The sequence below is a fragment of the Lontra canadensis genome, unplaced genomic scaffold, assembly GCF_010015895.1.
Source record: "Lontra canadensis isolate GAN:19392208 unplaced genomic scaffold, GSC_riverotter_1.0 scaffold74, whole genome shotgun sequence".
In the NCBI taxonomy this organism is placed as follows: Eukaryota; Metazoa; Chordata; class Mammalia; order Carnivora; family Mustelidae; genus Lontra; species Lontra canadensis.
In genome coordinates, this window is record NW_022631068.1 from 2,823,846 (window position 1) to 2,851,055 (window position 27,210).

Consider the following 27,210-nt stretch of genomic DNA (forward strand, 5'->3'; position numbering starts at 1 on the left):
ACAAATAAAGGCAACTCATTCTTACTCACATGCTCATTAACCTTGCTTTCTACGTTTTCAAACAATATGTAACAGGCACAAGGCTAAGTAATTCATATACATTACCTTAGTTAATCCTTAGAACTATCTCTATGTTCTGGATGGGGAAACCAGTATTTAGCAAGGCTTAAAAAGTGGTAGGGCCAGAATTTGAAATCATACTGTCAGGCTCCATTAGTCAATGTTCTCTCCCCTATACCCTATAGTTCTTTGTTTCTATTTTTTTTATTCCTTCCTGGGATCCACCTCGCTCATCAACAATAGTAACAGAAAATAGCGAGTGGCTGGCAGGAGAAGAAAATTTGTATCTATCACTTCAATTAGTTATTAAGGGCCCCCATTTTAAAAAAATGTTGGGGTGCCTGGATGTCTCAGTCGGTTAAGCATCCGACTCTTGATCTCAGTCAGCTCAGGTCTTGATCTCAGGGTCAAGAGTTCAAGCCCTGCATTGGGCTCCATGCTGGGTGTGTAGCCTATTTAAAAAAAAAAAAATGCTGTTTGTTGGGAGGGAATATAGATTGAAACAAAAAATTTTAAATATAAATGTATTTTTAAAATTATTGTACTATCCATGTCCTCCCAAACTGAATTCCACTTAACAGGAACTGGGCATTTCTTTAACATGTTATTCTAACAGCAGAATCTATGCTATTCTCATAACCAACTCTAGCCACGCCCCTGTGAATGGGAAAATGATGATGAGCAACTCTACTGCACAGAAGGAAAAATAAGCCTCTACTTATTTAGCTCTTTATTTTAAAAAGCTTATCATATATCTTTCTATATTGGGTCCCTTGGTAAACTTGAAAATCTACAGAATAGTTAGGAACTTGGTGAAGCTAATAAATACTTTACCAAAATCTCAAGTGTGGAGTTAATGGCCAAAGGTCCAATGTCAAGGTTGTTTTGGGGGAACTGTGAGGTAAGAGCAGAGGCAGAGAATCGAGACAGAAAGGTTCTAGTCTTGCCTGCCTCTTCCCAGCACGGTAATATCAGGCATGCTCTATCACTTCGGACGCCTAGGCTTTCTGATCTGTAAGAATGAAAGGGTGACAACTAGATGATCTCCAATTCTCCAAGTCTAACTTCATCACTGAGCTATAGTATAAGACAAGTCAGAACCAAGTACATCCTCCTTCCCACAAACTCATGTAAACTGACCATGTGCATCTCAAGGCCTTGCCTCTGTGCTGTCCAGCTAGGTTCTCTGATCTCAGACACCTGCCACCTGTTGTAACTGGCCTCCTTTCCATGTGCCTTTCCCATCCAAGAAAATAAATACAAAGTATACCTTCTCCCCAACCTTCCCTCTACCATCCCTGACTCTGCAGACCTTCCTTCAAACCTTTTGTAATAATCTCCTGCTTTCTAGAATAGCTGCCTTCTAATTGAGACATATGAACTCCTAGAAATACATAAAGACTTTCCAAGCCTGAATAGTTCTAAGGAAATCAATTTTCAAACCCTGACATTCTATATGCACAACTTCTTAAAATGACCTGAGAATCCACTTAATTATGTGACATTTAAGGCTGCTACTCTCACTATGGTGCCAATTTACTAACCCGATCTTCCCCAACTGCCCTACTTAAGCCAGGCTGGCAGGTTTTAAAATATGCCTAATTCTTTCTCACTTTTCCCCAAGAGGCTGTTCCTCCCTGCTAGAACGTCCCTTCCTTCCCCTCTTACTCCAAATTCAGCCTACCAAAAACCATCATCAAAATTAGTGAAGCTGCCTGGTGGGTTCACAGGGTTCAATATAAAATTCTCTTTCATGTAGGCTCAAAATTTTCCTTAATAAATATTCAAAAGGGTGGCTGGCCCTGGAGAATATGGTACTGGGAAAATAGAATCAGGAGTGAAAATTTCCCTGCAGGGAGAATGGCTGAGGAACTTCAGCACAGGGGTACATAATATTTATTCCAAGCTGTTTCCTGTTTGGCTCTGGTGTTTCACAGCTACCTCTAACACACTCCTCCTTTGCCATTCACTGAATCTTTGCCTCCACCCTGGAGATTTTGATAAAATATCTATCAGTATCACAAAGTTCTTAATTATTCTTCACCCAATCAGTACAATGCTATTAAACACACAACTCTAAACAACAACAAATTCAATCAAGGAAGACTTCCTGAGCCCCCATACTGAAACAGGCCTTTGCTGGGCCTCCCTTCATGGCACTGTGACCACCCTTCACGGAGTTAACTGAACATCTGTCTCAGTCGCCCACTGGACTGTCTCTGTCTCCTGTCTCTCCTGTTCTCTAACATCAGCTTGCACACAGCTGGTTCCTCATCAACATCTGTATTACTGAACAGAGGGGTTTGGGCTAGATGACATCTGAGTCTCTGAGAGTTCCAGAACTCCGCATCACCTATGACTCATGGTTGGCCAATATACCTCTCAGTGTCACACAAGAATGACCGAGTAAGTGAAGATATAAGGAGTCTTCCGTCCAAATAATCTAATTGCACAACACAGGAGTCAACCGTTGTTATTGTCTGGACAGGAAACATCACAAAGGCAGCAGCTGCCTAAAAGAGACATGACAAGGAAAGAAGACTCATCTTTACATACCTGTATAATCTCCTTCTCTTTACCTTTTAAGTGAAAATAACTGGATAGCAGAAAAACAAATTTCAAATGGGCCAAAATTTAATTTGCCTATTAGGATATCGAAGTTCCACTCATTTAAAAGCTGTGACATACTTGGTTACATAACTGTAGAAGACAACTCTTAAGCCTCTGTTTCTGGTTATCTAATCTTAGAAACTGGAATGACAAAGATAAAGCAAGTTTTGGAACATGTGACAGAACTGTCACACAAAAAACAGTACTTCTTCCTTTGGAAAAAAAGACAAATTAGGGCTATAGCACCTGTAAGGTTCCAAATGCTTTGGGGATTAAAAATATGTTAGGAATCTCTCTCTCTGCCTGCCTCTCTGCCTACTTGTGATCTCTGTCAAATAAATAAAATCTTTAAAAAAAGGGGGGGGGGCGCCTGGGTGGCTCAGTGGGTTAAGCCTCTGCATTCGGCTTGGTTCATGATCCCAGGGTCCTGGGATCGAGCCCCGCATCTGGCTTTCTGCTCAGCAGGGAGCCTGCTTCCTCCTCTCTCTCTGCCTGCCTCTCTGCCTACTTGTGATCTCTGTCTGTCAAATAAATAAAATCTAAAAAAAAAAAAAAAAAAAAAAAAGTTAGGCATCAAGCGGTAACTTTGATGGGTTACCATGACCAAATCAGAAGAATATTCTGATGTGTTAATTAAAATAAAATAATTTAGCCAATGGTAGTTAGATTTCTTCTTTTCCTTCAAAGATCCTATGTGGAAATAAGCCAAGCTCCCCATTATAACAATTTTGGAGAAGAGGGACAGTAAGAATTCGGTCTGCTCTGCCTTAATGAGAGACTGGAGCATTCTGTTAGGATAACCTGAAACTTAACCCTTCTGCTCCAACAACTGTAGCAGGAAGCCTGGGACCCATGCAGCTGAGCACAATCCAGGAAGTACCTCTTAAGATTCAATTTACGGTAAGTTACATCCATTTTGAGAAAAAATCTACCTAGACTCATGAGTTTCTTCTAAATAGGGACCTGGAGAACAGAAGCCTGGACAACTGATACCATTTCTATGTTTCCCATTTTGTTCACACAACTAATAAAGAGGTATCTCATTGGGGTGCCTGGGTGGCTCAGTCAGTTAAGCGTCCAACTCTTGGTTTCATCTCAGGTCATGACCTCATGGATCCTGGGATCAAGCCCTGCATCAGGCTCTGTGCTCAGCAAGGAATCTGTTTGAAAGATTCACTCCCTCTGTCCTTGCCCCCTTTCATTATCTCTTTCTCTCTCTCTCAAAAGGAAAAACAAAAAAAGAGAAGAATCTTATCTTTATTAATAGCCTAGTATTAATGCTTAATTTAAGTGCATCATACAGGTGAATTACAAAGTACTGCAATAGACAATGTGCAAATTACTGAAGTCAGCTCACAAAAGCCACCCTTAATAACGTATCAAGTTGAATCAGGCTACTATATTTCCTACACACAAACAAGTCTCCTCAAAATTAATAGCTTGGGCTCTAGATCAGCCCCCCAAGAAATATAGTAGATAAAATTGTGTTCTTCAATTGAAATTCTATAAGACAGTATCTTATATCTCACCCACATACACAAGGAACTGGACTGCTTCTTACCTTTGCTTGTTTGGAAGTGTTAAGTTTGATGGCAGAAACTTTCCCCATATGATCACCTACAAAAACTCTAAGAATAGCTGTGTCCCAACAGAGAGCTGTAACTTTTCGGCCTTTGTGCTCTGAAGACACATAAATTCGTTCTGGTTTCCCACGACGCTCCTGATTTAACTCCCAAACAACTACGAGACCTTGACTGCAAGAAAATGAGTCACAGAAGCAGACATTTGGCAATGGTGAAAAAGGTGCAATTTCTTTGTATCACAGTATCAATTATATAAAATATACATGCAAACTCCTGCTCTTCAAAAAAGAGGAAGTAGAAAGTCAAGGTACTAATTTCCTAGCTTTAGTCCACCAATCCAGTACGAGAGAACTTAGATGTTCTCAGTTACCTTACTCTTTTAAGGCCAGTGAAATGTTGTTGCCGCATACTGACATTTTCCATAACCCACAGTGACCAACTGTCTGTCTTGGTTTGCTGGAAACTGAAAGATTTACTGAGGACACAAGACTTTCAGTGCTAAAACTGGGACAGTCATAGGCAAACCAGGATGGTTGGCCACACTAACAAACACACAACTACATCTGTCAATTTAAACTGTATTTAGAGGGTCTTCTGGGTGGCTCAATCAGTTAAGTGTCTGACTCTTGATTTTGGCTCAGGTCATGGTCTCAGGATCATAGATGGAGCCCCCCCGCATGGCATTGAGCTCCAAACTCAGCACAGAGCCCGCTTAGGGTTCTTTCTCTCTCTCTGTTGGCTTGAGTGCTCACTCTCAATAAAATATAAAATACAAAATGTAGGGGAACCTGGGTGGCTCAGTGGGTTAAAGCCTCTGCCTTCGGCTCAGGTCATGATCCCAGGGTCCTGGGATCGAGTCCCGCATCAGGCTCTCTGCTCAGCAGGGAGCCTGCTTCCTCCTCTCTCTCTGCCTGCCTCTCTGCCTACTTGCGATCTCTGTCTGTCAAATAAATAAATAAAACCTTTAAAAAAATACAAAATGTAAAATACACAATGTAAAATTAAATTAAATGTATTTAGAAAAGATCACATTATTTTAAAGCAGTTTCTCACCTGGTAGCTACAGCAACATAATCATCATCGTGTAAACAACAGGCAACCTGAGAAATTGCACCTTCCTATAACATAAAAGGAAGAATACTAGGCTTCTCAAAAACATTAATTTTTTACTTTTAAATCTCAAGATTTACATTCCTCTTTGACTCCAAATGATTATTCATAACAGAGAAACTGGAACTTAACAAAAGATATTCCAAATGGTATGACAGGACTACCCTTAATCTTACCCTGTGTGAAAGAAAGAGCCTGTGCTTCCAGCCTTCCTTCTGAATGAGATTGAGTCCTCCTCCTGAACTGCCCAAAGCCAACCATTTCCGAGACACAGCTATGCTCGTGCACTAAAAACATGGAAACAGACAAGCAAGAGATCATCAAAGTCACATAACCAAATTAACTGCAGGAAACGAATGCGAAGGATCTGTGTAGCAGGTTCCTCCCCCCACCCTACTCCCTGCCCAGTTTGACACCACATAATGCCACTTACCCTTTCATTCTAGTATAGTGAAACATACAGAACATTTTGGTTTTAAATGTTTAACTGAATCTCGAAATGAGTGAATAGGCTCAATTGTACAAACGAGTAATTTTCTCTTAGCAAAATCCAGTTATTAGACCATTTATCTTTTGCTTAATTTGGCTAGGTCATTCCAATGCTGACCACAAAGATGAAAGATCAAGTAAGTCTCCAGGGGATAAAGCAAATGCTGTAACCACTTACTCAACGTGAATCATTTCTAGTCTACATAATTAGCACTCAAACTACCCATAGCTTTTAGTACAAGTTGGCCTGTGGAGGACACAGATGCAGGTCAATTATGTCTTCCCCAGCCCTCAGCTTAATGATCCCCTTTCCTTATCCACCAGAGAAAATAGTGGTCATACTGTACCCAATAATACCCTGTGACAAAATTTGCTGCTTGCCTGATGAACAGACACTCCCAAATCTCTCAACCTTGCTTTCCACCACAGAAGCTAGAAAATCTAAATATGCATTTACCCAAGCTGTCTTTTTTTTTTTTTAAGATTTTATTTATTTATTTGAGAGAGAGAGTGAGAGCACAGGCAGGCAGAGGGAGAGAGAGAAGAAGGCTCCCTGCTCAGTGGGGAGTCTGCTTCACCCCCTCCCTCTGCCTCAGCCCCAGCTTGTGCTCACGCACATGCACACATGCTCTCTCACAAATAAATAAAATCTTTAAAAAAAAAAAAAAAAGGGCGCCTGGGTGGCTCAGTGGGTTAAAACCTCTGCCTTCAGCTTGGGTCATGATTCCAGGATCCTGTGATCGAGCCCCACATCGGGCTCTCTGCTCCGAGGGGAGCCTGCTTTCCTCCTCTCTCTCTCTGCCTGCCTCTCTGCCTGTGATCTCTGTCTGTCAAATAAATAAATAAAATCTTTAAAAAAAAATAGGTATTTAAAAAAAAAAAGAGCTAAGAACATGATACTTGTATGTAAGATATTACTAGCATAGGGAAGAATATCCAAGATTCCAGTAAACATAAAGAACTAGAGGGCAGGGAGCATATACAACAGAGCCCACAAAATATATAAATATGAACATGAAATTGATATAAGGATCAAGAAATTCACCTTTAGACGACTGGAGTCCAGCCTCAGGGCTGAAAGTAATGGATCCAGAGACTCAAACTCTGCAAGAACATGGCTGTAGGACTCCGGTATCACTGGCACAAAAGCCATTGAGTTGGAAAGTTGAAACCACCTTGAGTGACAGGCAAAGTACTCCTGAATAACACCTGCAAAAATAAAATTTAAGAAGCTCTTTGCTCAGTCAGCATATATTTAATGGATATATGGAGAACAAAGAGAATTATGAGAAAGGGAGAAAGGGACAAGGATCCCTACTCTGGAGGTACTTAGCATCTAAGTGGAAAGAAGGCACATAGATAATATTATATGGAACCATCACCTTCTACTGTATCATTGCCTGATTCTGAAACTCGCAGATGATCAAGTCCAGAATGTCAAGGTCCTCCCTAATCCTACCCCACTCTGTTTATCTCACAGTGCGAGTGGGTAGGATAGGCAATGTAGGATTTAAGAGGGAAACTGGTCAAGCTCCTCTTTGGTAAAATAGCAACCTCGGTTGTACTTCAAGCTGTAAGTCTTCTTCTGCCTTTCGGAGTCTCTCATTAAAAGGCAATGTTCTCTAAAGGCTTCAAACTATAAACCCTATCAGCAAACTCAATAGTTACCAGCCAACAATTTGGCTTGAAAGAGTGCTTCAAAGAAAAAGACTTCTGGAACTCCTTCTCCAAACCATCAGGGGCTCAGTAAGTATCTGCTGAATGAATGAATGCATCTACATAGTGGGAAGTAAGGTGCAGGGAATTAAAAACTCAAAGAAAAGAGCTTTAATAAGAGAACTAATACAAATGAATAGGAATAAGAATACAAAACAGCAAATGCTAAATACCCAATGAAGACATTGTAAACTAACGCAAGAGTTTATCTGTTCTGCAACTCTCAAGTGTTGATATAAGGATCAAGAAATTCACCTTTTTGTTAAACTGCACCAACTTCCAAAAAAGAAGTAAAATTCAAGAAAATTCTTACCCATTAATTTTAACTTTCCTAAGTCTTTTGTCAAATTAAGAAAAGCAAACAGTACAGAAAAATTTAGAAACAACCATTTATTTTTGTTTTTAAATTACTTGTACTTTTTAATTTTTTTTTCCCAGAACCACATGTATTTACTCACTCACTTATTGATCAAATATGTACAGAGCGTCACCAGCTAGACCCTAGGACCGTACCTTTACTTCTCACTGGCTTTTTCCCACTGACCTTTGTCCCACATTTTTCCTTAAGCTCTGCTTTCTAGCTTATCTCTTAACTCAAGCAAAAAACCCCAGGGGCCTAACATCCCGTGATGGAAAGAAACTGAAACTACCCCTCAAGCAGTAACCGTTGCTCTGACAGGAGCTCCATCCGCTCAGGCAGCCTGGACCAGTTTGAGCTTAACCCCGGAAATCAGGCCTTTTCAGAGCAACCATGCAGAGACCCGGGAGTGACCCACAGTTACCTTTACCTCAGTAGAATACTAAAATAACCCATGGAGGAGCACAAGCCTGCTTTACGTTTAACATACAACGTATGCATAAGCATGTTTCCTTAAGGAGCATGCACGACCTTATGCTAGCCTCTACATAGTACAAGGCTCCCCTATCTAAATATTCATCCTAACCCTAAGTAAAAGAAACCCATTCATCCTTGCTTGGGGAGTCACAGCTTTGGAAGTTATTCCCCATGATCTCCCTATTTGCTGCAAATAAAGTTTCCTTTGTGCAACAACTCTACCCCGTGTAGTTTCTACCTGTGATTCACAGGCGTGAACACAAAGTTTGTTAGGTTACAATAGCACCCACCTGTGCACTGTTCTAGGTCCAGGAGACAAAACAAAATCCTAACTTTCAGGGAGCATCCTTCCCAGTGGCAAAACACACATACACTTATGATTTTTTTTTATTGTATAGACATATAGACATAATACAGTCTTATTTCCTATTTGTTATAATGTTCTTAACACAGCTTGATCTCTGCGAGGCGAATAGTAGTTCAAAAAAAAAAAAAAAAACGAAAAACAAATCTTTAGTAGTCCCATATGCAAAATATCTGAGAATTCCAGGGTGCGTGGCTGGCTCAGCCAGTGGAGTATGTGACTCTTGATCTCAGGGCTGTGAGTTCGAACCCCACTCTGAGTGTAGAGATTAACTAGAAATAAATCCTTTGGACTGCGTGGGTGGCTCAGTCAGTTAAGGGTGTGCTATCAGCTCAGGTCAGGATCCTGGGGTCCTAGGATCAAACCCCATGTTGGGCTCCCTGCTCAGCAGGGAGTCTGCTTCTTCTTCTCCCTCTGCCCCTCCCTCCTCTCTCAATAAATAAGTACATTTTTTGCACACTCTCTCAAATAAATCAATAAGCTCTTTTTAAAAATAAATAAATACAATCTTTATGCTCCCCCCAAAATTGAGAATTCCTGATCTGTGAAAAATCTCTCATTCTTTTCACTCATTCATTTTATTGACTTCTTAGTGAATACGAGGCACAATGGTGGGAACAAGACAAATAATTCCAGAAATCAGTCACTTCATAAATAGGGAGAAAATGCACACACACGCACATACCCCTCAAAAGGGAGAGAGAAGCAAAGTGCTATGTTGGAATTTAGAGGCAGAAGAACCACAAAGGAATCATAGAAAACTTCCTAAGGGAATAGCACTGGAGCTGAGTAGAATTTTATCAGGAGGAAAAGGAAAATGGCAGCAATAAGCAAAAATATAGAGGATACATTTGGAGATACATTTAGTCTTTGGTTGAAACACAGGATACAAATGGAGTAATGAAAGATAAAAACAGAAGAGTAATTCAGCACAAGGTATGAAATGCTTTTGACTTTCAAACAAAGGAACCTGAAGAAATTTTGAGAGGCAACAGAAAGGAACTGAAGGATTTGGTGTTAGGCAATCACAACTTCTGTGAAGTGCTGTGGGCACACACTAGAAAACAAAGATTTCAGAAAAATATTGAGTGGTAAGGAAGTAAAGATAAGGCCTTCCAATTATTCAAGAAACCTGGTGGAAAAGAAAACTTTTCTTGACTTTTTTTTTTTTAAGACTAATTTGAAAGTGGAGAGAGGCTAAGGGACTCTTCAAGCAGAGTCCCTGCTGAATGAGGAGCCAGTGGAGGTGGGGCACGAGCCCAAACCCCTGAAGTTGTGACCTGAGCTGAAATCAAGAGTCTGACATGTAACCAATGGAGCCACCCAGACACCCCAACCTCTCTTTACTTTCTGAGCAGGAAATACTCAAACGATTTATAAGTAGTAGCTTAGAGTCTTTAGAATGAGAAGTACTGAAGATTCAAGAAAAAAACAAAACCATAGTATAAAATCCTAAAGAAGATAGAGAGGAATGACATCAAGCCCACAGTATCTATCTCTTCTGTTTGTTATCCTAAGCTCTGAGGTGGATAGGCCATTTGGCCTTGATCTCAGTGTCCTACAAGTTATAATTTAATGAGGTAAAAAAGAACCTAGTAAGTTCCTGTTTTTCTAAAAGAAAAAAAAGATCTAATGGGAAATGAGAATGAAAAAGAAACAGCAAAAGCAATGTCAGTTCTCAAGAAAAGTTGCAGGGTGATGGTGGTAAGCCAACTCCAAATTTATACTTCTTTGTGCTAATTTTCTCCTTTTAATATTTAAATCTTATTACTTAGAGCTTTTACTAATTATTTCTGATTGTGTCTTCTACAGTTTAAGGGAGCAAATTTACTTCTTCCAAAACAACCCTTCAGTATCTGAAAAGTGTTATTAGGTCTTCTAAAAAAAGTTTTTTTTCTTTAGGTCTTCTAAAAATTTAACATTCCCAATTCTTCAATCATTTCTGGCATGACAATTTCCAAATTCCTCTCTATTCTTGTCAATCTTCTACACAGGTGATAGGGTTTGCCTGAAAATATGGTACCTAGAATAGAACACAATATTCCTTAAGTAGCTGGATAACACAGAATAGAATAGAAACAGTAACCTCCTGGATCTGGACACTAAGTTTCTATATTACAACCTAAAATACCATCTGATGTGTTTCTGAAGTGGCCATGTCACACTTTTGACTCAACTAAAACCCAAAGACATTTTCACATAAAATGAATATAATCTTCCTACCTAGTATTTACGTACAATAGAACTGAACTCAACCTGAAATTTGCTATTAATCAAACGTGACAATGAATATAAAAAGTACTTACACATTTAAATTCTCTGTAAAAACAATAGCACGATGTTGACGATTGTTAAAGATCGGTTCTGAGTACATGGGGTTCATTTTATTATCCTATCTACTTTTGTCTGTCTGTTTGTAATTTTCCATAACAAGATTTTTTTAAGAACTTTTTTTTAAACAGATTTTATTTATTTACTTGAGAGAGAGCGAGCGAGAGCATGGGGTGGGGGGGTGTTAGAAGGAGGAGAGAATCTCAAGCTGACTTGCGCTAAACCCAATAGGGGGCTCGATCCCGCCACCCTGAGATCATGACCTGAGCCCGAATTAACAGTCAGAAGCTCAAATGAACCACCCAGGAGCCCCTTTAAGTACATACTTTTTTTTTTTTTCAAGATTTTATTTATTTGAGAGCGGGAAAGAGAGAGCGATTGGAGAGGGAGAGGGAGAAGCAGAGACTCGCCGCTGAGTGGAGAGCCCGATGTGGAGCTTGATCTTAAGTCCCTAAGATCATGTCCTGAGCCACAGGAAGACGCTTAACCATCAGAGCTACCCAGGTGCCCCAAATATGTACTTTTAAAAAGAAATCTCTGTACAAATCTTCAAAGGCTCCCCTTCTTACATAATCTATCATGTCATCCTTACTTCTTTTTCCAGCCTCATCTTCCACTTTATACCGTTTTCCAACTATACCAAGATTATCTTTTGTCTCTCTTTCACTGTATAAACTTTCGGCGCCTCCATGGTTTAATAGATACTCTTTTTTGATCCTTCATCCATCGAACAAAACCCTTTCTGCAAAGCTGAGTTTAAATATTACTTGTTAATATTTAAAAACCTAAACAAATAGAGGGTGGCTATAAGTGCTTACCAAAGTCAGTGCAACAATCTTAAGGGTTGGCTTGCCCAAGGTTACAGAACTCTGCTAAGCCAGAGCAGAGACTACAATCCAGTTCTCCTGAGTTCAAATCGAATAATCATGTTTCCATGTCCACGCATAACTTGATGATAACATAAACGAGTAGTAGGATTAAGAAAAGGTTTTTCTCATCACCCTAATACTTACTCTACCAATGGACCAGTGTTTGCTGCTCACACGTCAAAAGCAAACAACAGCGTTCTTTTTCCCCCACTAGCTACGTGGAAGGAGGAGGAAAAGAGAAGGAAGCAAGCAAAAATTACAGATACTATGCTAAGAGTAACAGGAGATTCCCCCATTCCACAACAGGATCGTTCTACCCAAGAAATAATAATCCGAGAATTCCTCAGAGAAACTCGTCAGAGAAATGGAGACTCACTCATAAATGCATCATGCATTCGGCGCGCTTTGTACCCACCGCTGCACACGGTCCCTACCCTACGCACAAGAAGCTTTCTAGCGGAACCAATAACTTTCTGGCAGCGATGTCTTTAATACTATATTCAAATTTCTCCAGGAGAGAAGCATCGGCAACCAATTTTTCCAAAGCAAGGTTGACAGACCAGCAGCACCGCTCAGCCCCGCTTCATCTCCAGGCTGGTAGCCCCCAATTCTCAGTGAATCAGACCCTCTCTCACGGCCGGTCGCCGTGACACTCACCGAGCAACTTAAAGCGGTACAGACACTCCACGAGCAACTAAGAGCGACACCTGTGAGTCTTTCTCCCCTTCCGCACTTCCCCGCCCCGGTTTACGTCATCCACAAGCGCCGAGGACGCGGGGACAACGCTATTAACGGTACTTCCTTGTCACGTGACGGGCTACGCCCCTGCTTGCGCGTGGTCCCTCCCCCTCCGGCCGCGGTCGCAATTACGCTCTCTGCGGCCTGCAGTTCACGGATTGCTGCCGGCCGAAGACGCAGCGCCAACGGGGACCGGAGGACGTTTAGGCTAAAGGGGTGAGCCAGCCAGGATCCCGGGACTTTTCACAGCTTGAGACCCGCGAAAGGAAATGAAACAGGCGGGAACCGGCGGGGGAGGGAGGGAACTAGCGGAAGGTGTCATGGCGGCCGCGCTCTGGGTCACGTGCCCGGCAGGCCCGCCTTGGTACTTCCGGTCACGTGCCCTCAGAGCCCTCGCAGCCAGCGATGGAGGCGAGACCCCCCAGTATCAGAGGCGGTGGCGACGGAGGTGGCTACTGGGTTTCAGCGTCTTTCCGGCAGCGTCTGTAAGAAACGCAGCGGAACTCGACCCGACTCAGCCCAGTTACTTTATTCCCTGCCCAAGGCCGTAGCTTCCACCTGGTAAGTTTAGACCGAAGAATGGGGGTGGGTGGGTGGGTGAGGAGCTGACAGGCCCGGGGGCCGCAGGACGGCGTGGATTCTGCTCCTTTTCCCTGTGTCCCTATTGCCGTCTCCACGACTCCGAAGCCTGGCATCTCGGTAGCCCTCTATTGTCCTGAAGCGGGGGATAGGCGACCCCTAATCTGCTGGCTTGTAGGAAGTCTGCCCCATTACTAAGAGCAAGGGACTCGAAGATTTACTGAAAGCCAGGATCAGACTTGGCTCCGGATAATGAAGGACGTGGAGGCCTCTTCCTGACAGAGGATCCCTTTCCGTTAGGAAATGTGCTGTTAAGTCTTTCAGTTTCTGTAGCTTTGACCTTAGTGTCCGCACACCTTTTGCTTCACCTGTCAATCCTACCGCTTCTTAAAACCTTCTTAACACGTGTGCCAGTCCACTCGACCAGTTTTGGTCTGTTCCCAATCTGATTGTCTTGTAATGATGAAAAATAGAGCACCAACCCATAGAAATGTATAATTATTTTTATAAATTCCCCAATGTTCTCAGAGACAAAATTAACTAAGGGAGTATATTCAGTTGACTCTTAAACGCCCATTTTGGCGGTAAGTTGGGGGCTGGGGAGAGATATAAAAACTTACTCTTTTTGCCTATTAGAAGACCGAATTTTGGGGCGCCTGGGTGGCTCAGTGGGTTAAAGCCTCTGCCTTCGGCTCGGGTCATGATCCCAGAGTCCTGGGATCGAGCCCCGCATCGGGCTCTCTGTTCAGCGGGGAGCCTGCTTCCTCCTCTCTCTGCCTGCCTCTCTGCCTACTTGTGATCTCTGTCTAATAAATAAATAAAATCTTTAAAAAAAAAAAAAAGAAGACCGAATTTTAAAAAACATACAAAAACTCAGTGGTTTGAACTACACCTTGAAGTAAGTATTAATTCCATGAAGGAGTGGAAGTTTCTCTCCATGAATTCTTACTGTGAACTCCAGTATACAAAACAGCATTCCATGGTGGAATTGGATTTGGGATGGCTAAGCCCCACCCCGTTGGCTTCCCCTCTTGGAAGAGTTTGAAAACCACTTAACTGAGCTTTGGTAAATAAGCCAAAATTGCCAACCCTAAAATGGATTTTAAAGTCAAAACTACAGCAAATGAGATGGAGAAGTCACACCAGAAGGGAAGATAATCTCCAATATCAGGGCTATGGCTTACAGAAGGATTGGGCTCTGGAGAGAACTTTGTACCTTTTAGCAGACCTAAATCCCTCATTTGGGAAGGAGGGAGAGAGAATTTGAGGCCATTAAACCTGTTTTTTTTTTGCCCTCACTCAACTGACATTTAGCAGTGCAGCAGATTAAAAGTGTGAGTTTCTCTTAGGTGATATTATGTACATAGAGTCATGCAAATGTAAATTAGCCATGGAAATGCAGGGAGAGCTTTTTAAAAATACTAGGAATATTGGTGCAGAGAGGAATCTGTTTAATAAACCAAATGATTGGCTTCCTGCATGGAGGCATTTATCTTCTGCCTGCTGGTTTATCTTTCCGCCTTTTAGCCTTGCTTTTCTGTGCTGCTGGGGTTTTTACCCCCTAATACCAGACTGAGCTTTCCTAGCATTTTGACCACTATTTCTACCTTCTGGATATGGCTACTAGAGGTGTCTTGTGCCCTTCCTCTTTTCTCTCTTAGCCTGTCTTCAGTGTGGCAGTATCAGGCATCCAACTAATAAGTAATATCTCTCCCTTCCCCACTTTGATTACCAACTGATGGCTCTCTCAATTTTGATGTAGTACTCTTGTCGGCATGCAGTATTTATTAGTGAATATGAGCATACATTTCATTCTGTCTTGGTCTCTGTCGCATTTTCCTCCTCCTGCCTCTCCCTGCACTGCTGTAAAATGAAAAAGTGCTTGGTCTCAAAATTGCTACATCAGTTATTCCCCTTAATAGCTTCATTGTGTGTGTAACTTTCATTAAAATGGTAAATTTTGTTCGCTTTTTACATACTTCCGAGGTCTTGTTCCCTGTAATGCTGAATTGTTAAAATTTTTTTGGATTGCCTCATAGCAAGCAGCATTCCAGATCTCCATTTTGTATGCTGGCAGATACAGCAGCTCTAATAATAATTCTCCTTTAGAAGCTGATATGGAGTTTATATTTCACCTGTTGTCCTTGTTTCTGCCCCATTTATCTCTGCACATTAGAAGGAGATGTAATCTAAAGGTTTCTGTTGATCAGTTTCAAGTTTTTCCTATCCCTGTTTCCTTATAAGCCAGTTATTGGGATCTCTGAGGAATGATACTGTGATCTCTGAGTAAAGAGCTATAATGCTTCCTGGAGGTTAGCCAAGGATATATGTGTAAAGATGTCTTTTGTATCTTACTAAGCTGGTGTTCTTTTTTTTTTTTTTTTAAGGTTTTATTTACTTATTTGACAGAGATCTCAAGTAGGCAGAGAGAGAAAGAGAGGAGGAAGCAGGCTCCCCAGTGAGCAGCGAGCCCGATATGGGGTTCGATCCCAGGACCCCGGGATCATGACCTGAGTCAAAGGCAGAGGCTTTAACCCACTTTAAGCCACCCAGACACCCCCAAGCTAGTGTTCTTTTAACAAGAAGGACTTTAAGTAGACATCAGAGATATTTATTGGACTCTTCATATAGGCCGAATAGGTGGCTGGGTGCTGTGCCGCAGTGATAACATGCATCCTCTTCCCTTTATGAAGCTTGTAGTCTGTCAGGGGAGACAAGCATTAAAAGAATTACTTTAGAAATTAATTATAGGGGCACCTGGATGGCTCAGTGTGTTAAGCCCCTGCCTTTGGCTCAGGTCATGATCTTAGGGTCCTGGGATTGAGCCCTGCATCGGGCTCTCTGCTCAGCAGGGAGCCTGCTTCCTCCTCTCTCTCTGCCTGCCCCTCTGTCTACTTGTGATCTCTGTCAAATAAATAAATAAAAATCTTAAAAAAAAAAGAAATTAATTATAGTTGGGATAAGTGTTATCAAGAGAACAGAAAGTCTTGTCTAGTAATTTTGAACTTAGTACTCTAACTACCAAAAAAATGATTAAAAGCCAGTTGATAAGAAAGGAGGAGAATGTGCAAAGGCTCAGCAAGGCATGTACATTTAACTTCAAATATTTAACTGCAAATGAATTAATCCCTTTACTGGAGGATCTTGCTATTTAAAGTAGTCTTGTGGCAGATAATTTCATAAAGTAAATAATCTTTTAAGCAGGGGCACCTGGGTGGCTCAGTTGATTGAATGTCCAAGTCTTGGTTTCAGCCCAGATCATGATCTCCATCTGGATCCTGGGATCGAGACCCGCTCTGTGCTCAGTGAAGAGTCTGCTCGTCCCTGTCCTTCCCCCTCTACCACTTTGCCACACCCCCTAACTCCCCTCCACTGCACGATCTCACTCTCATAAATAAAGATAAAATCTTTAAAGTCAGCAAGAGAAAGGGAGAGAGCACAAGCAGGCAGAGAGTGGCAGGTAGAGGCAGAGAAAGAAGCAGGCTACCCGCTGAGCAAGGAGCCAGATGCAGAACTTGATCCCAGGGTCCTGGGATCATGACCTGAGCTGAAGGGAGAGGCTTAACCGACTGAGCCACCCAGGTGTCTCTAAAAAAATAATCTCGGGCGCCTGGGTGGCTCAGTGGGTTAAGCCGCTGCCTTCGGCTCAGGTCATGATCTCAGGGTCCTGGGATCGAGTCCCACATCGGGCTCTCTGCTCAGCAGGGAGCCTGTTTCCCTCTCTCTCTCTCTCTGCCTGCCTCTCCATCTACTTGTGATCTCTCTCTGTCAAATAAATAAATAAAATCTTAAAAAAAAATCTCTTAAGTAAAGCTAGATCTTCAAGCTGATTTGTTGAGATGGAGCTAACCAATATTTTCATAAACAATATATTCTGTGGCTCTTATAGAGGTTTATTGGGAAGAAGTTTTTGCTCTTCTGTAGAAGAGAAGGAGCCATCTTCAAGAAAAATCTGGAAATCACAGAAGACATTGTAGGATATCCCCACCAATTTTATTAAACTTTCTAAAACCCGTTTTGTGCAATTAACAGAGGTGCTACAAATGAACAAGGAAATTTGCCAAGCAAGTTAGCTGTGAGACAATTGGCTAGTCATCCCAATGTTCAGTTACTTATCTCTGATTTATTTTGAATGTTTTCCTAAATGTATTTTATTTATTTTTTTTTAAGATTTTATTTATTTATTTGATAGAGATCACAAGTAGGCAGAGAGGCAGCAGGGAGAGAGGGAGAAGCAGGCTCCCCGCTGAGCAGAGACCCCAATGTGGGGCTCGATCCCAGGACCCCGAGATCGTGACCTGAGCCGAAGGCAGAGGCTTTAACCCACCGAGCCACCCTGGTACCCCACCAAATGTATTTTAATATGAATGGTTTTACGTGCTAGTGACTGACTCTAATGGTTCTCTCCATCCCCTGATTTATTCTCCATTTTACAGTTTCTCTGTCTTCATTCATCTTTTCTTTCTTACCTTCTTGTCTCAGAAAAGTTTTTTCTGTTCTTTTCCAAAGCTAGCACTTTTTATTTGTGCCTATAAGCTCAGTTAATTGGAGACTTGCTCTGTCAGCTAGCTGTCCTTGCTCACTGCTTTTTTTCCATATATGGACATACTTAAAATTGTCTTACAATTGTCTGCTTTCCCCTGTCCATAAAGCTTCCCCTCCTATCTTTCAGATTTTGATTCATGTTTCTTAAAATGTGGTTTGTATAGTATACAGTGTAACTTCTGTTCGTACAGACTTTTTAAACTTATTAATTGTAGTGTAATATAAAAATTAATATTAAAGTATTAAATAGTTCCATGAATGTTATAAATTTTTCTTTATACATTAAATTTTTAAAGTAAATAAGAAACAATTGTTATGTATTACAGAAATATTCAACATAACAATTGTTTTCTTACACTAACGCTACTAACACTTTTCCATGTTACCTTACAAACCTCTGGTTTGATAGGGAATAAACTCTTGGAAAGACTTTCTTAAAAACTATCTTCCTCATTATAAAATATGTATTTATTATAGGGGCACCTGGGTGGCTCAGTGGGTTAAAGTCTCTGCCTTCAGCTCGGGTCATGATCCCATGTCTTGGGATCGAGCCCCACATTGGGGTCTCTGCTCAGCAGGGAGCCTGCTTCCCCCTCTCTCTCTGCCTGCCTCTTCGCCTACTTGTGATCTCTGTCAGTAAATAAATAAAATCTTTGAAAAAGAAAAAAAAATGTATTATTATAGATAATCCAGAAAACAAAAAGAACATTCAAGTCATCTGTAATTCCATCACCAGTAGGTAACCACTATGAAGTTGGGTGTATATCCCTCCAGTTACATATATTTGCAAAATAGCATGGTAGAACTCCAAGGTCAGGCTGACCCAGATTCAAACCTGCTACTTCCTTGATGCATTGGGAAAGCATCTTGATTTTTTTTAGACCCAGTTTCCTTTATCTGCAGAATAGAACTAATAATAGAACCTACCTCAGGATTGTTAACTGGGGACTGAATGAGATAATACCTATAAAGAACTTAGCCCAGTGCCTGGCACATGTTAGTAAGCATTGAGTACTTTTTTTTTCTTTTAATGTAAGCTCTGCACCCAGCGTGGGACTTGAACTCATGATTTATTTAAGACCCAACTCATGATTAACATAGGTATAAGAAAGAACAAACTACTGATACGTGAAGTAATGTGGTACATTTCAAAAAACAGGTTAGGTGAAAGGTGAGAGACAGTACATGGTGCATGGTTCGTTTTATATGAAAACTTACAAGAGACAGAAACTAACCTGTGGTGATAGAAATCAGAAAATAGTTGTTGGAGGGTGAGAGAAAGAGAATTGAATGGAAGGGAACATGAGAGAATTTTGGGGGGTGGCAGAAATGTTCTCTCTTGTTTTGAGTAAAGGTACATGCATGTATACAATTGTTGAAATACATCAAATAGACCACCTAAAATGTACACATTTTGGTGATTTGATAATTATACCTGAAATGTTTTTAATAAATTTTTAATTTTTTTATTAACATATAATGTATTATTTGCCCCAGGGGTACAGGTCTATGAATCGCCAGGTTTATATACTTCATAGCACTCACCATAGCACATACCTTCCCCTATGTCCATAACCCAATCACCCTCTCCCTACCCGCCTCCCCCCGCAACCCTGTTTACTTTGTGAGATTATGAGTCTCTTATGGTTTGTCTCCCTCCCGATCCCATCTTGTTTCATTTATTCCTTTCCTACCTCCCAAACCCCTGATGTTGCCTCTCAACTTCCTCATATCAGTTAGATCATATGATAATTGTCTTTCTCTGATTGACTTATTTCGCTCAGCATAATACCCTCTAGTTCCATCCACGTTGTTCCAAATGGCAAGATTTCATTTCTTTTGATGGCTGCATAGTATTCCATTGTGTGTGTGTGTGTGTGTGTGTGTGTGTGTGTGTGTGTACCACATCTTCTTTATCCGTTCATCTGTTGATGGACATCTAGGTTCTTTCATAGTTTGGCTATTGTGGACATTGCTGCTATAAACATTTGGGTGCACGTGCCCCTTTGGATCACTACATTTGTATCTTTATACCTGAATTTTTTTAATCGCACTAAAAAAAACTATGACAAACCTTTGGCAAAACCTCCTCTATGAGGAAATGGCCTCTGAGTCCTAATTCAGAACATTTTTTTTTTTATCTCCCTTTAGGAACTTCACACATTCTAATTTGTATACACTGATACATATCTTACTCACTAACTGGAAGCTCTTTCAAAGCAAAAATCATGGGGCACCTGGGTGGCTCAGTGGGTTAAGCCTCTGCCTTCAGCTCAGGTCATGATCTCAGGGTCCTGGGATCGAGCCCCGCATCGGGCTCTCTACTCGAGAGCGTGCTTCCTCCTCTCTCTCTGCCTGCCTCTCTGCCTACTTGTGATCTCTGTCAAGTAAATAAATAAAATCTTAAAAAAAAAAAAAAGGCAGAAATCATTATTGTCACACATTCATCTTTGGATAACCCTAAACTTGTTGGATCAGAACAGATTTATTGAATGATAAGTATTCACATTGATCCTTTTTTCTTCCTATTCCTCCGGTAGAGTAGCCTGGTAATATTTGGCTACTCAAAATTCAGAAAATTAACTTCAGAGAAATTAAGATTTCACTTTTCACTTGTATTTTTTATTTCTAAATTACTGCTTGAGTGAATTTTTTTTTTTTAAAAGATTTTATTTATTTGTCAGAGAGAGGGAGAGAGAGCGAGCACAGGCAGACAGAATGGCAGGCAGAGGCAGAGGGAGAAGCAGGCTCCCTGCAGAGCAAGGAGCCTGATGCGGGACTCGATCCCAGGACACTGGGATCATGACCTGAGCCGAAGGCAGCTGCTTAACCAACTGAGCCACCCAGGCGTCCCTTGAGTGAATTTTTTGATTGTAGCTACAGTTGTGGGCATAACTTGTCAGATTACTATATTATACATATGTGTGAAACTAATGTAATATCATGTGTCAACTACAATTAAAGTGTTTTTAATCCAGTCCTATTTTTCATTGATCTTAAGAGGTAATGGAAGAATCGGTGATTTCCATTATTTTTATTTTTTTCCTTTTTTTTTAAAAAGCCTGCTACTCTTCCTGATGCTTACTTTCCGACTATGTCCAAATAGAAATGTTCCTCAATTATTTGAATAACTAATGGCAGATTCAGTATTTCATTGTTCCTAATTGTTTTAACTTCCAGGAAAAGGGTTTCTTTAAAGTTTCGCTTGTTTGCTCATGGCAAATTTAATTTTTAGACCTACATACATTAATTTCTCTAAAATTGTATTTTAAGCTATCCCTGAAGAAGTAACTTTAAATCATTTCTTTGGAAATTAAAACTTAGTCATAACTTCACCAGAAATGACATATATGGGGCATTTGTGCTATCACTTTCCCCATCCCAGCCCATAAGAGACATTGCCATAGATCATGGCTTCTTTCCTGTTAAGCCCATACAGCCTCACATTCCTTTCCAGCCTCATATTCTAGATAGCTACACCCAAGCCGCTAGGATTTGGGTTGAATCTTTAAGATTCCCGGGACTGGGAAGGAAGGGGTAGAGGTAGGGAGACTAAAAGCTGTTTCCTAGGTAATGAATTAGCTATATACAAGTGAATTTTCAGCCCAAGCCTGGAGAACAGTTGAAGACATTTGCTTGTTAAAAGATGGGTGAAATAGCATCTGAAATGTTAAGGGTTAAAAATTTTGTTTTAAAGCACACAGGAAGAAACTTAGACCAGGAATCAGGAAATGTGGGTGTGCTGTCAGCTCTGAGAGCGGTTCTGGGAAGATCACACAAACCCTGTGGCACTTAGTTGTTTCAGCTGAAACAAAATTGAACTAAAGTTCAGTAGGGTTCTAATTCTAGATATAGATTAGATAAAAGACCAGCATATCTGTAGTCAAATCATACATTTAAAACTTAGGAATATTATGGGGGAACTAAAAGTAAAATAGAAAATAGTCTGAATATGTAGAAATGGTTTAAGAACTTCCAAGTGTCATAAACTGTGTTGTGTAAATTCACACCTGTGATATCAGTGGTTAAATTTGATTTTAATGAATAATGCCATACAACTTTATCTTCAACTTTCAATCAGGGGCTTTTTTCCTCCTCATTATTAGTTTAGGTTTAGATTTGGAAAGGACTCCTGAAGTCAACAGATCTAATCTTAATTGAGATGTGAAGTCTTTTGTCTCGGTTAGCACTTTCTAGGCATCATGGCAACTTCATCTGAAGAAGTTTTGCTGATTGTGAAGAAGGTGCGTCAGAAGAAGCAGGATGGAGCTTTATACCTCATGGCAGAAAGAATCGCTTGGGCACCTGAAGGCAAAGATAGATTTACAATCAGCCATATGTATGCAGATATTAAATGTAAGTCAGCTATACTAAGGTCTGATGGAAGATTTGGTAGTCATTTTATAAAAAGATTGCTTATACCGTCTTTGTGGGGTTTTTCATTATAGTTTCCAAAAAAACCATATTGAAGTAAATATAAAGTGGGTTCCCTGAATATATGTTATTTTGTAACCTGTGATTAATAATGGAGTTTGTATAGTTTTATGTATGTAAATCTACGTCATGTAATGATCTCCATGTGAACCTTCTTTTAGGAGTTGCATAATAGCCCACTAAACGGATATAGTCATGTATTTAATTAATTTTCTGTTGAAGGACAGCTAGGAAGTTTCCACGATTCTTTTAATGCAAACAGTACTGCAGTATAGTTCTGTGGGCTAATATCTTTGTGAAGTTGTATGTGTGAGGTACATCCTGAGGTAGATTTACTGGTTCAGATGGTTCATGCATTTAAATGCGTTAAAATGATGGATTATGGCAGATTGCCCTTTAATAAAATTGTATCATTTAAGCAAGTTGTCTAATTAATCTTTGGTTTTGTGGCCACCATCTGTTGAGAAGATAGACTCACTATTTTTTTTTTTTAAGACTCACTTTTTTATTGGACATAGATAGGAGATATACAGAGAGTATCCTTAGCAAATTGTGGTATCTGAACTATAACCATTAATGCAAATTCATTTATTTTCCTGGATATAAAATTCTTCCCTTAGATAAAATCCTGTGTAGATTTCAAGGAACATGACACCTCAAAAAATAGTCAACCTTACACATTCAAGGGCTCAATTTATAAATGTTCTTTGTGTGTGAACAGTGGCCCTAAGAACTTAACTCCACTTGCTGCTGGAAATGACCAAGATTTTCTCTGTCTCCACTGAAACAACGTAGATTTTTAACTTTCAAAAGGAAATACTGTTTAAAATTCATCATAGTTAGGTACTGCCTAAGCTAGCTGGTGTTTTGTCCATATTCTGGTAATACTACCTCCTTTCAAAATTCTGTGGAAAAGTGCCTCACCAAGTTCCTCCTAGTATTCTTACAAACTAAAATTTGTACCAGAAGAAACTCGTAAATTAGGAACTGCCTCTATTAGCATTTCTCTTAAACAGGAAGCTGATCCCATAGCTCTGCAAAACACACACTCATTGTGATACCCACAACATACAATAAAGAATATATGCTTTTCCTATTTCTCAACAATTTTTCTGTTATTGAGAATGAGAGCACAGACCCAAATCTACATCTGCCCCAGATCAGTTTTTGTTTTAAGTTGAATATTTGAAATAATACCCATTTCTGAAAGAATCCACTGAAAGTTACCAGTAGTAAATTACTAAGGTGAAAATCAGCAGTTAAGTAACCTAATTCAAAAACTTAAGGGGGCACCCGGGTGGCTCAGTCAGTTAAGCTGCCTTCAGCTCAGATCATGATCCTGGGTTCTGGGATCAAGCCCCACACTGGGGTCCCTGCTCGGCAGGGAGCCTGCTTCTCCCTCTCCCTCTGCCTGCTGCTCCCCCTACATGTGTTCTCTCTTTCTCTCTTTCAAATAAATAAGATCTTAAACAAACAAAGCCAATTCAGAAGTATGCCTTTCAGAGGCAAAGTCTAAGATGGTGGAAGGATAAAGCAATGACTGAGAAAAGATGCCTAGAAAGGGGTGGTAGTTTTGGAGAAACAGAATAGAACACTGGAGTAGGCTGGCTGACAGTGTAAATTGCCCTGTATTGCTGGTTTTGGTTTTAAGATATTTTATCCAAACTGTTGGGTCTGGAAGCTGCATCTTTATTGAAAAAGTTTGTTTAGGAGATAGGTGGTTTGGGTTGTGAGCTCTAGGGAGCTTGTTTCACACTTCCAAGAGTCTCCAATTTCATGGGACCAAGCCCCTCCATCTCTCTCTCTTCCTCTGACAGAGACAAGCTCTACTATTGCCATGAGGCCCACTAGTTCAGAAGTACAATTTCTCCATTATGTTGGTGTATTTTGACATTCCCAGCCTCAGCTTATTATGAAAAGTTTCAAAGTTAAAGAAAAATTTTAAGAATGGCACAGTGCATACCTATACGATATGTCCCACTTAAGATTCTGTGTGCATACACTTTGCTCGGTAATGTTTTCACACCAAGAAATTTTTAATCATAGAATATCCAGAACACTGTTACATTTCCCTAGTTGTCCCAATGTTTTCTGTAGCATTGATTTTTTTTTTTTAACCAGTCTAACTTCACAGATGGAGTTGTAGTCTCTTCAGTCTTTATAGGCTTGTCACATATATTCTGATTGTTTGCTTGTCTCAAGGTTTTCTTTAATTTATTTGTGTAGGCCTGTATTTCTCAGAAACTGAAAATCACGTCTACAGGCTTGATTGTACTCAGATTAAACCCTCACAGCAAGAACCACACATGGGTGGTGGTGTTTACTTACTATTCTATCCTCTCAGAAAGCCAATAGTGTGAGGTTGTGACACCCACTTTGGATGAGACTAAGTTTCATCACTTGGTTGAAGTGGTGACACCACATCTCTCAAATGTAAAATTATGTATTCTTCTTGGCAGTGAGGGAGACGGGTGTGTTTTGGAGTTTTTTAAATTATGACAGATCATTTTTATTAATGATAATGTTTTTTGGTGTCAGATGTTCAGGATGGGTTCAGGACTCCTAGTTGGCTATTTAGAGATCTGCTCCAGTTGAATGGAAACAAAAGCCCTTTAGTATCTTGAGGTGGAGGCAGTGGGTGAGAAGTGCCACACAAAGAGGATACTGAAGAAGGAAGCAGAGTGTTAGCAGTGCAGTTGTTAAACTGTGCTCTGATTATATGGGATTATTTGAGAAGACGGTATTTCTGCAAAAGCGTTAAGATTGGAACAGGGCAGCTAAAGCCCAAAGGAATTCTGAATCTTCTTGGGAGGAGAAGTAGCCTATTGTAGGACAGTTTCCAGTGTGGGTGTCCTCATCTAATTTGTCTCATACTTCTTTTTAGGCCAGAAAATCAGTCCAGAAGGAAAAGCTAAAATTCAGCTTCAGCTGGTGTTGCATGCAGGGGACACAACTAACTTCCATTTTTCCAATGAAAGCACAGCCGTCAAAGAGCGAGATGCAGTAAAAGACCTTCTTCAGCAGCTGCTGCCCAAATTCAAGAGGAAAGCAAATAAAGAGCTGGAAGAGAAAAACAGGTGAAGGGGGAAAAGAATAAAGACATGTAACAGCTTGTTATTTCTTATCCCTTGTGCTGCATTAAGTAATTTAACTGCCTCAAGGCTAACATCTGACAGGGAACACAACTGAGACTCAAAGGTGATAAGGTCCTTTTATTCCTTCTCCCAGTTCTCTGTCACAAAGATGACATGAAACCATTAGAAGTGTGTTTGTGAATGAGAAACCTGAGAGAAATCACATTGTAAAAAAAGTTGAAAATGCATATAAAATAATGAGTTTCTGATCAGACAAATGTTTCCATCGCCAGTATCTTGCAGGCCACCCATGCTTAAGTCTCCAAGTGCTTATCCGTGAGAAATTGGTAGCCGGAAAATCTCAACCATACCTCCTCTCTCCCCTTTCACCTTCATTTGTGAAAGAGAATACAGTACAGACAAATACATGGTGATCTTGCTGTCACTAGATAGATGAATAACACCAAATCTGTACCCTCAAAGAGTTTAGTCTTTGCTTCTTCAGACTTCCATTTATCTTCATTTGTTCCTCCAAAAATGTTTTTTCTTTTAATTACTAACAAATGAACTAAATGACCTCTGCTGCTCTAGCCTCATAAAAGGTTGAGTGTCTCAGGGTTTCATGTTCTTAAGGTCTTTTTAAAGTGTTACATAAATAGCGTTTTATTCTAGAAGTTCAATATATTCAATATATTCTATCACCAGAATGCTGCAAGAAGATCCTGTTTTGTTTCAGCTTTATAAAGACCTTGTTGTGAGTCAAGTGATCAGTGCTGAGGAATTCTGGGCCAATCGTTTAAATGTGAATGCAACAGAGAGTTCTACATCCAATCATAAGCAAGATGTTGGCATTTCTGCAGCATTTCTGGTATGTTACCCTTCCAGATTTCTGAAGGGAAAAGAAAAAAAAAATCCTGGTATATGTGTTAACAGTGCCATTTCTTTTGTAAAACTTAGCATTTCCTTAAAGTAAATCAGTGGCTACTTTGCTATCTATGGTATTCTTCTAAAGTATTTTAAAAATACATGCAATATTGGGACCCTTGGGTGGCTTAGTCAGTTAAGTGGCTACCATCAGCTCAGGTCATAATCTCAGGATCCTGGGATGGAGTCTCACCTTGGGCTCACTGCTCAGCAGGAAGTCTGCTTCTCCCTCTCCCTCTGCTGTTCCCCTGCTTGTGCTCTCTCTCATTCTCTCTCTCTCAAATAAATAAAAAATTAAAAATATATATATAAATGCAGTATTTTTTAAATAGATACTTTTTGCTAGCTGTACTTTTTTGGTTTGGGGACTTCACCCTAACATGCTGGAAATTAAATGGACTTTAATTAAATAGAATCTTTTAGCAACTGGACTAATACTTATTTCCCCTAATTCTTTTAAATTTAGAACTTTCTGATAAGTGTCTTTACGATTGCTGTATTTGTAATGCAGAGTTAAATGTATTACAGAAGAAATAAGATTTGTAAGATGTATTTTAGTGAAAAATTGGGAATACCTTACCTGTAGAATTAGAAAGTGACATTCATTTAGTTTATACCCTGGTGGAACCAAAGCGGTATTTATGCATTTAACAAAAACTTGAGTACCAGTTATATATTTAGTATCTTCCTGGTTGCTTAGTAGTGAATTGAATTAATAAGCCTTTTCCTAAAGAAACCAGTCAGATAATATTGATTTAGTAACCAAGGTTTATAGTTGTTTTGGTAACTCTACAAGTATTACGGTAAAGCTCCACTAGCTGTCTGCCTTTGGCCACACTTAAAAATACCTGTTTGACCATGTTGAATTTTCAAGGAAGCAGATTTTACACATAAGTAATACTGTGTGAAACCAAGCCAGGTTTCTTTGAGTCCTCTCCCAATGCCAACA

General features: G+C 40.2%; 2 protein-coding genes across 4 annotated transcripts in view; one reads left to right on the forward strand and one right to left on the reverse strand.

Annotated features, from left to right (window-relative positions):
- HPS5 (HPS5 biogenesis of lysosomal organelles complex 2 subunit 2) overlaps window positions 1-12,744 on the reverse strand; it is a 43,113-nt gene extending 30,369 nt beyond the window's left edge. Inside the window, exons 1-6 of one of the 2 annotated variants that reach the window (XM_032881166.1) lie at window positions 12,625-12,744; window positions 6,898-7,061; window positions 5,540-5,650; window positions 5,307-5,371; window positions 4,232-4,424; window positions 2,440-2,573 (exon numbers count right to left, since the gene is read on the reverse strand). In XM_032881166.1, the coding sequence (XP_032737057.1) occupies window positions 2,440-2,573; window positions 4,232-4,424; window positions 5,307-5,371; window positions 5,540-5,650; window positions 6,898-7,005 (611 nt within the window). In that variant the 5' untranslated portion in view covers window positions 7,006-7,061; window positions 12,625-12,744. Of the gene's footprint in view, window positions 1-2,439; window positions 2,574-4,231; window positions 4,425-5,306; window positions 5,372-5,539; window positions 5,651-6,897; window positions 7,062-12,343; window positions 12,364-12,624 lie in introns of those variants that run through there. The other variant, XM_032881165.1, reaches the window with a different exon arrangement.
- A 45-nt stretch (window positions 12,745-12,789) lies between these two features.
- Window positions 12,790-27,210, forward strand: part of GTF2H1 (general transcription factor IIH subunit 1) — a 38,398-nt gene continuing 23,977 nt past the window's right edge. Inside the window, exons 1-4 of one of the 2 annotated variants that reach the window (XM_032881168.1) lie at window positions 12,790-13,266; window positions 22,017-22,185; window positions 25,148-25,340; window positions 26,043-26,205. In XM_032881168.1, the coding sequence (XP_032737059.1) occupies window positions 22,032-22,185; window positions 25,148-25,340; window positions 26,043-26,205 (510 nt within the window). In that variant the 5' untranslated portion in view covers window positions 12,790-13,266; window positions 22,017-22,031. Of the gene's footprint in view, window positions 13,267-22,012; window positions 22,186-25,147; window positions 25,341-26,042; window positions 26,206-27,210 lie in introns of both variants that reach the window. The other variant, XM_032881167.1, reaches the window with a different exon arrangement.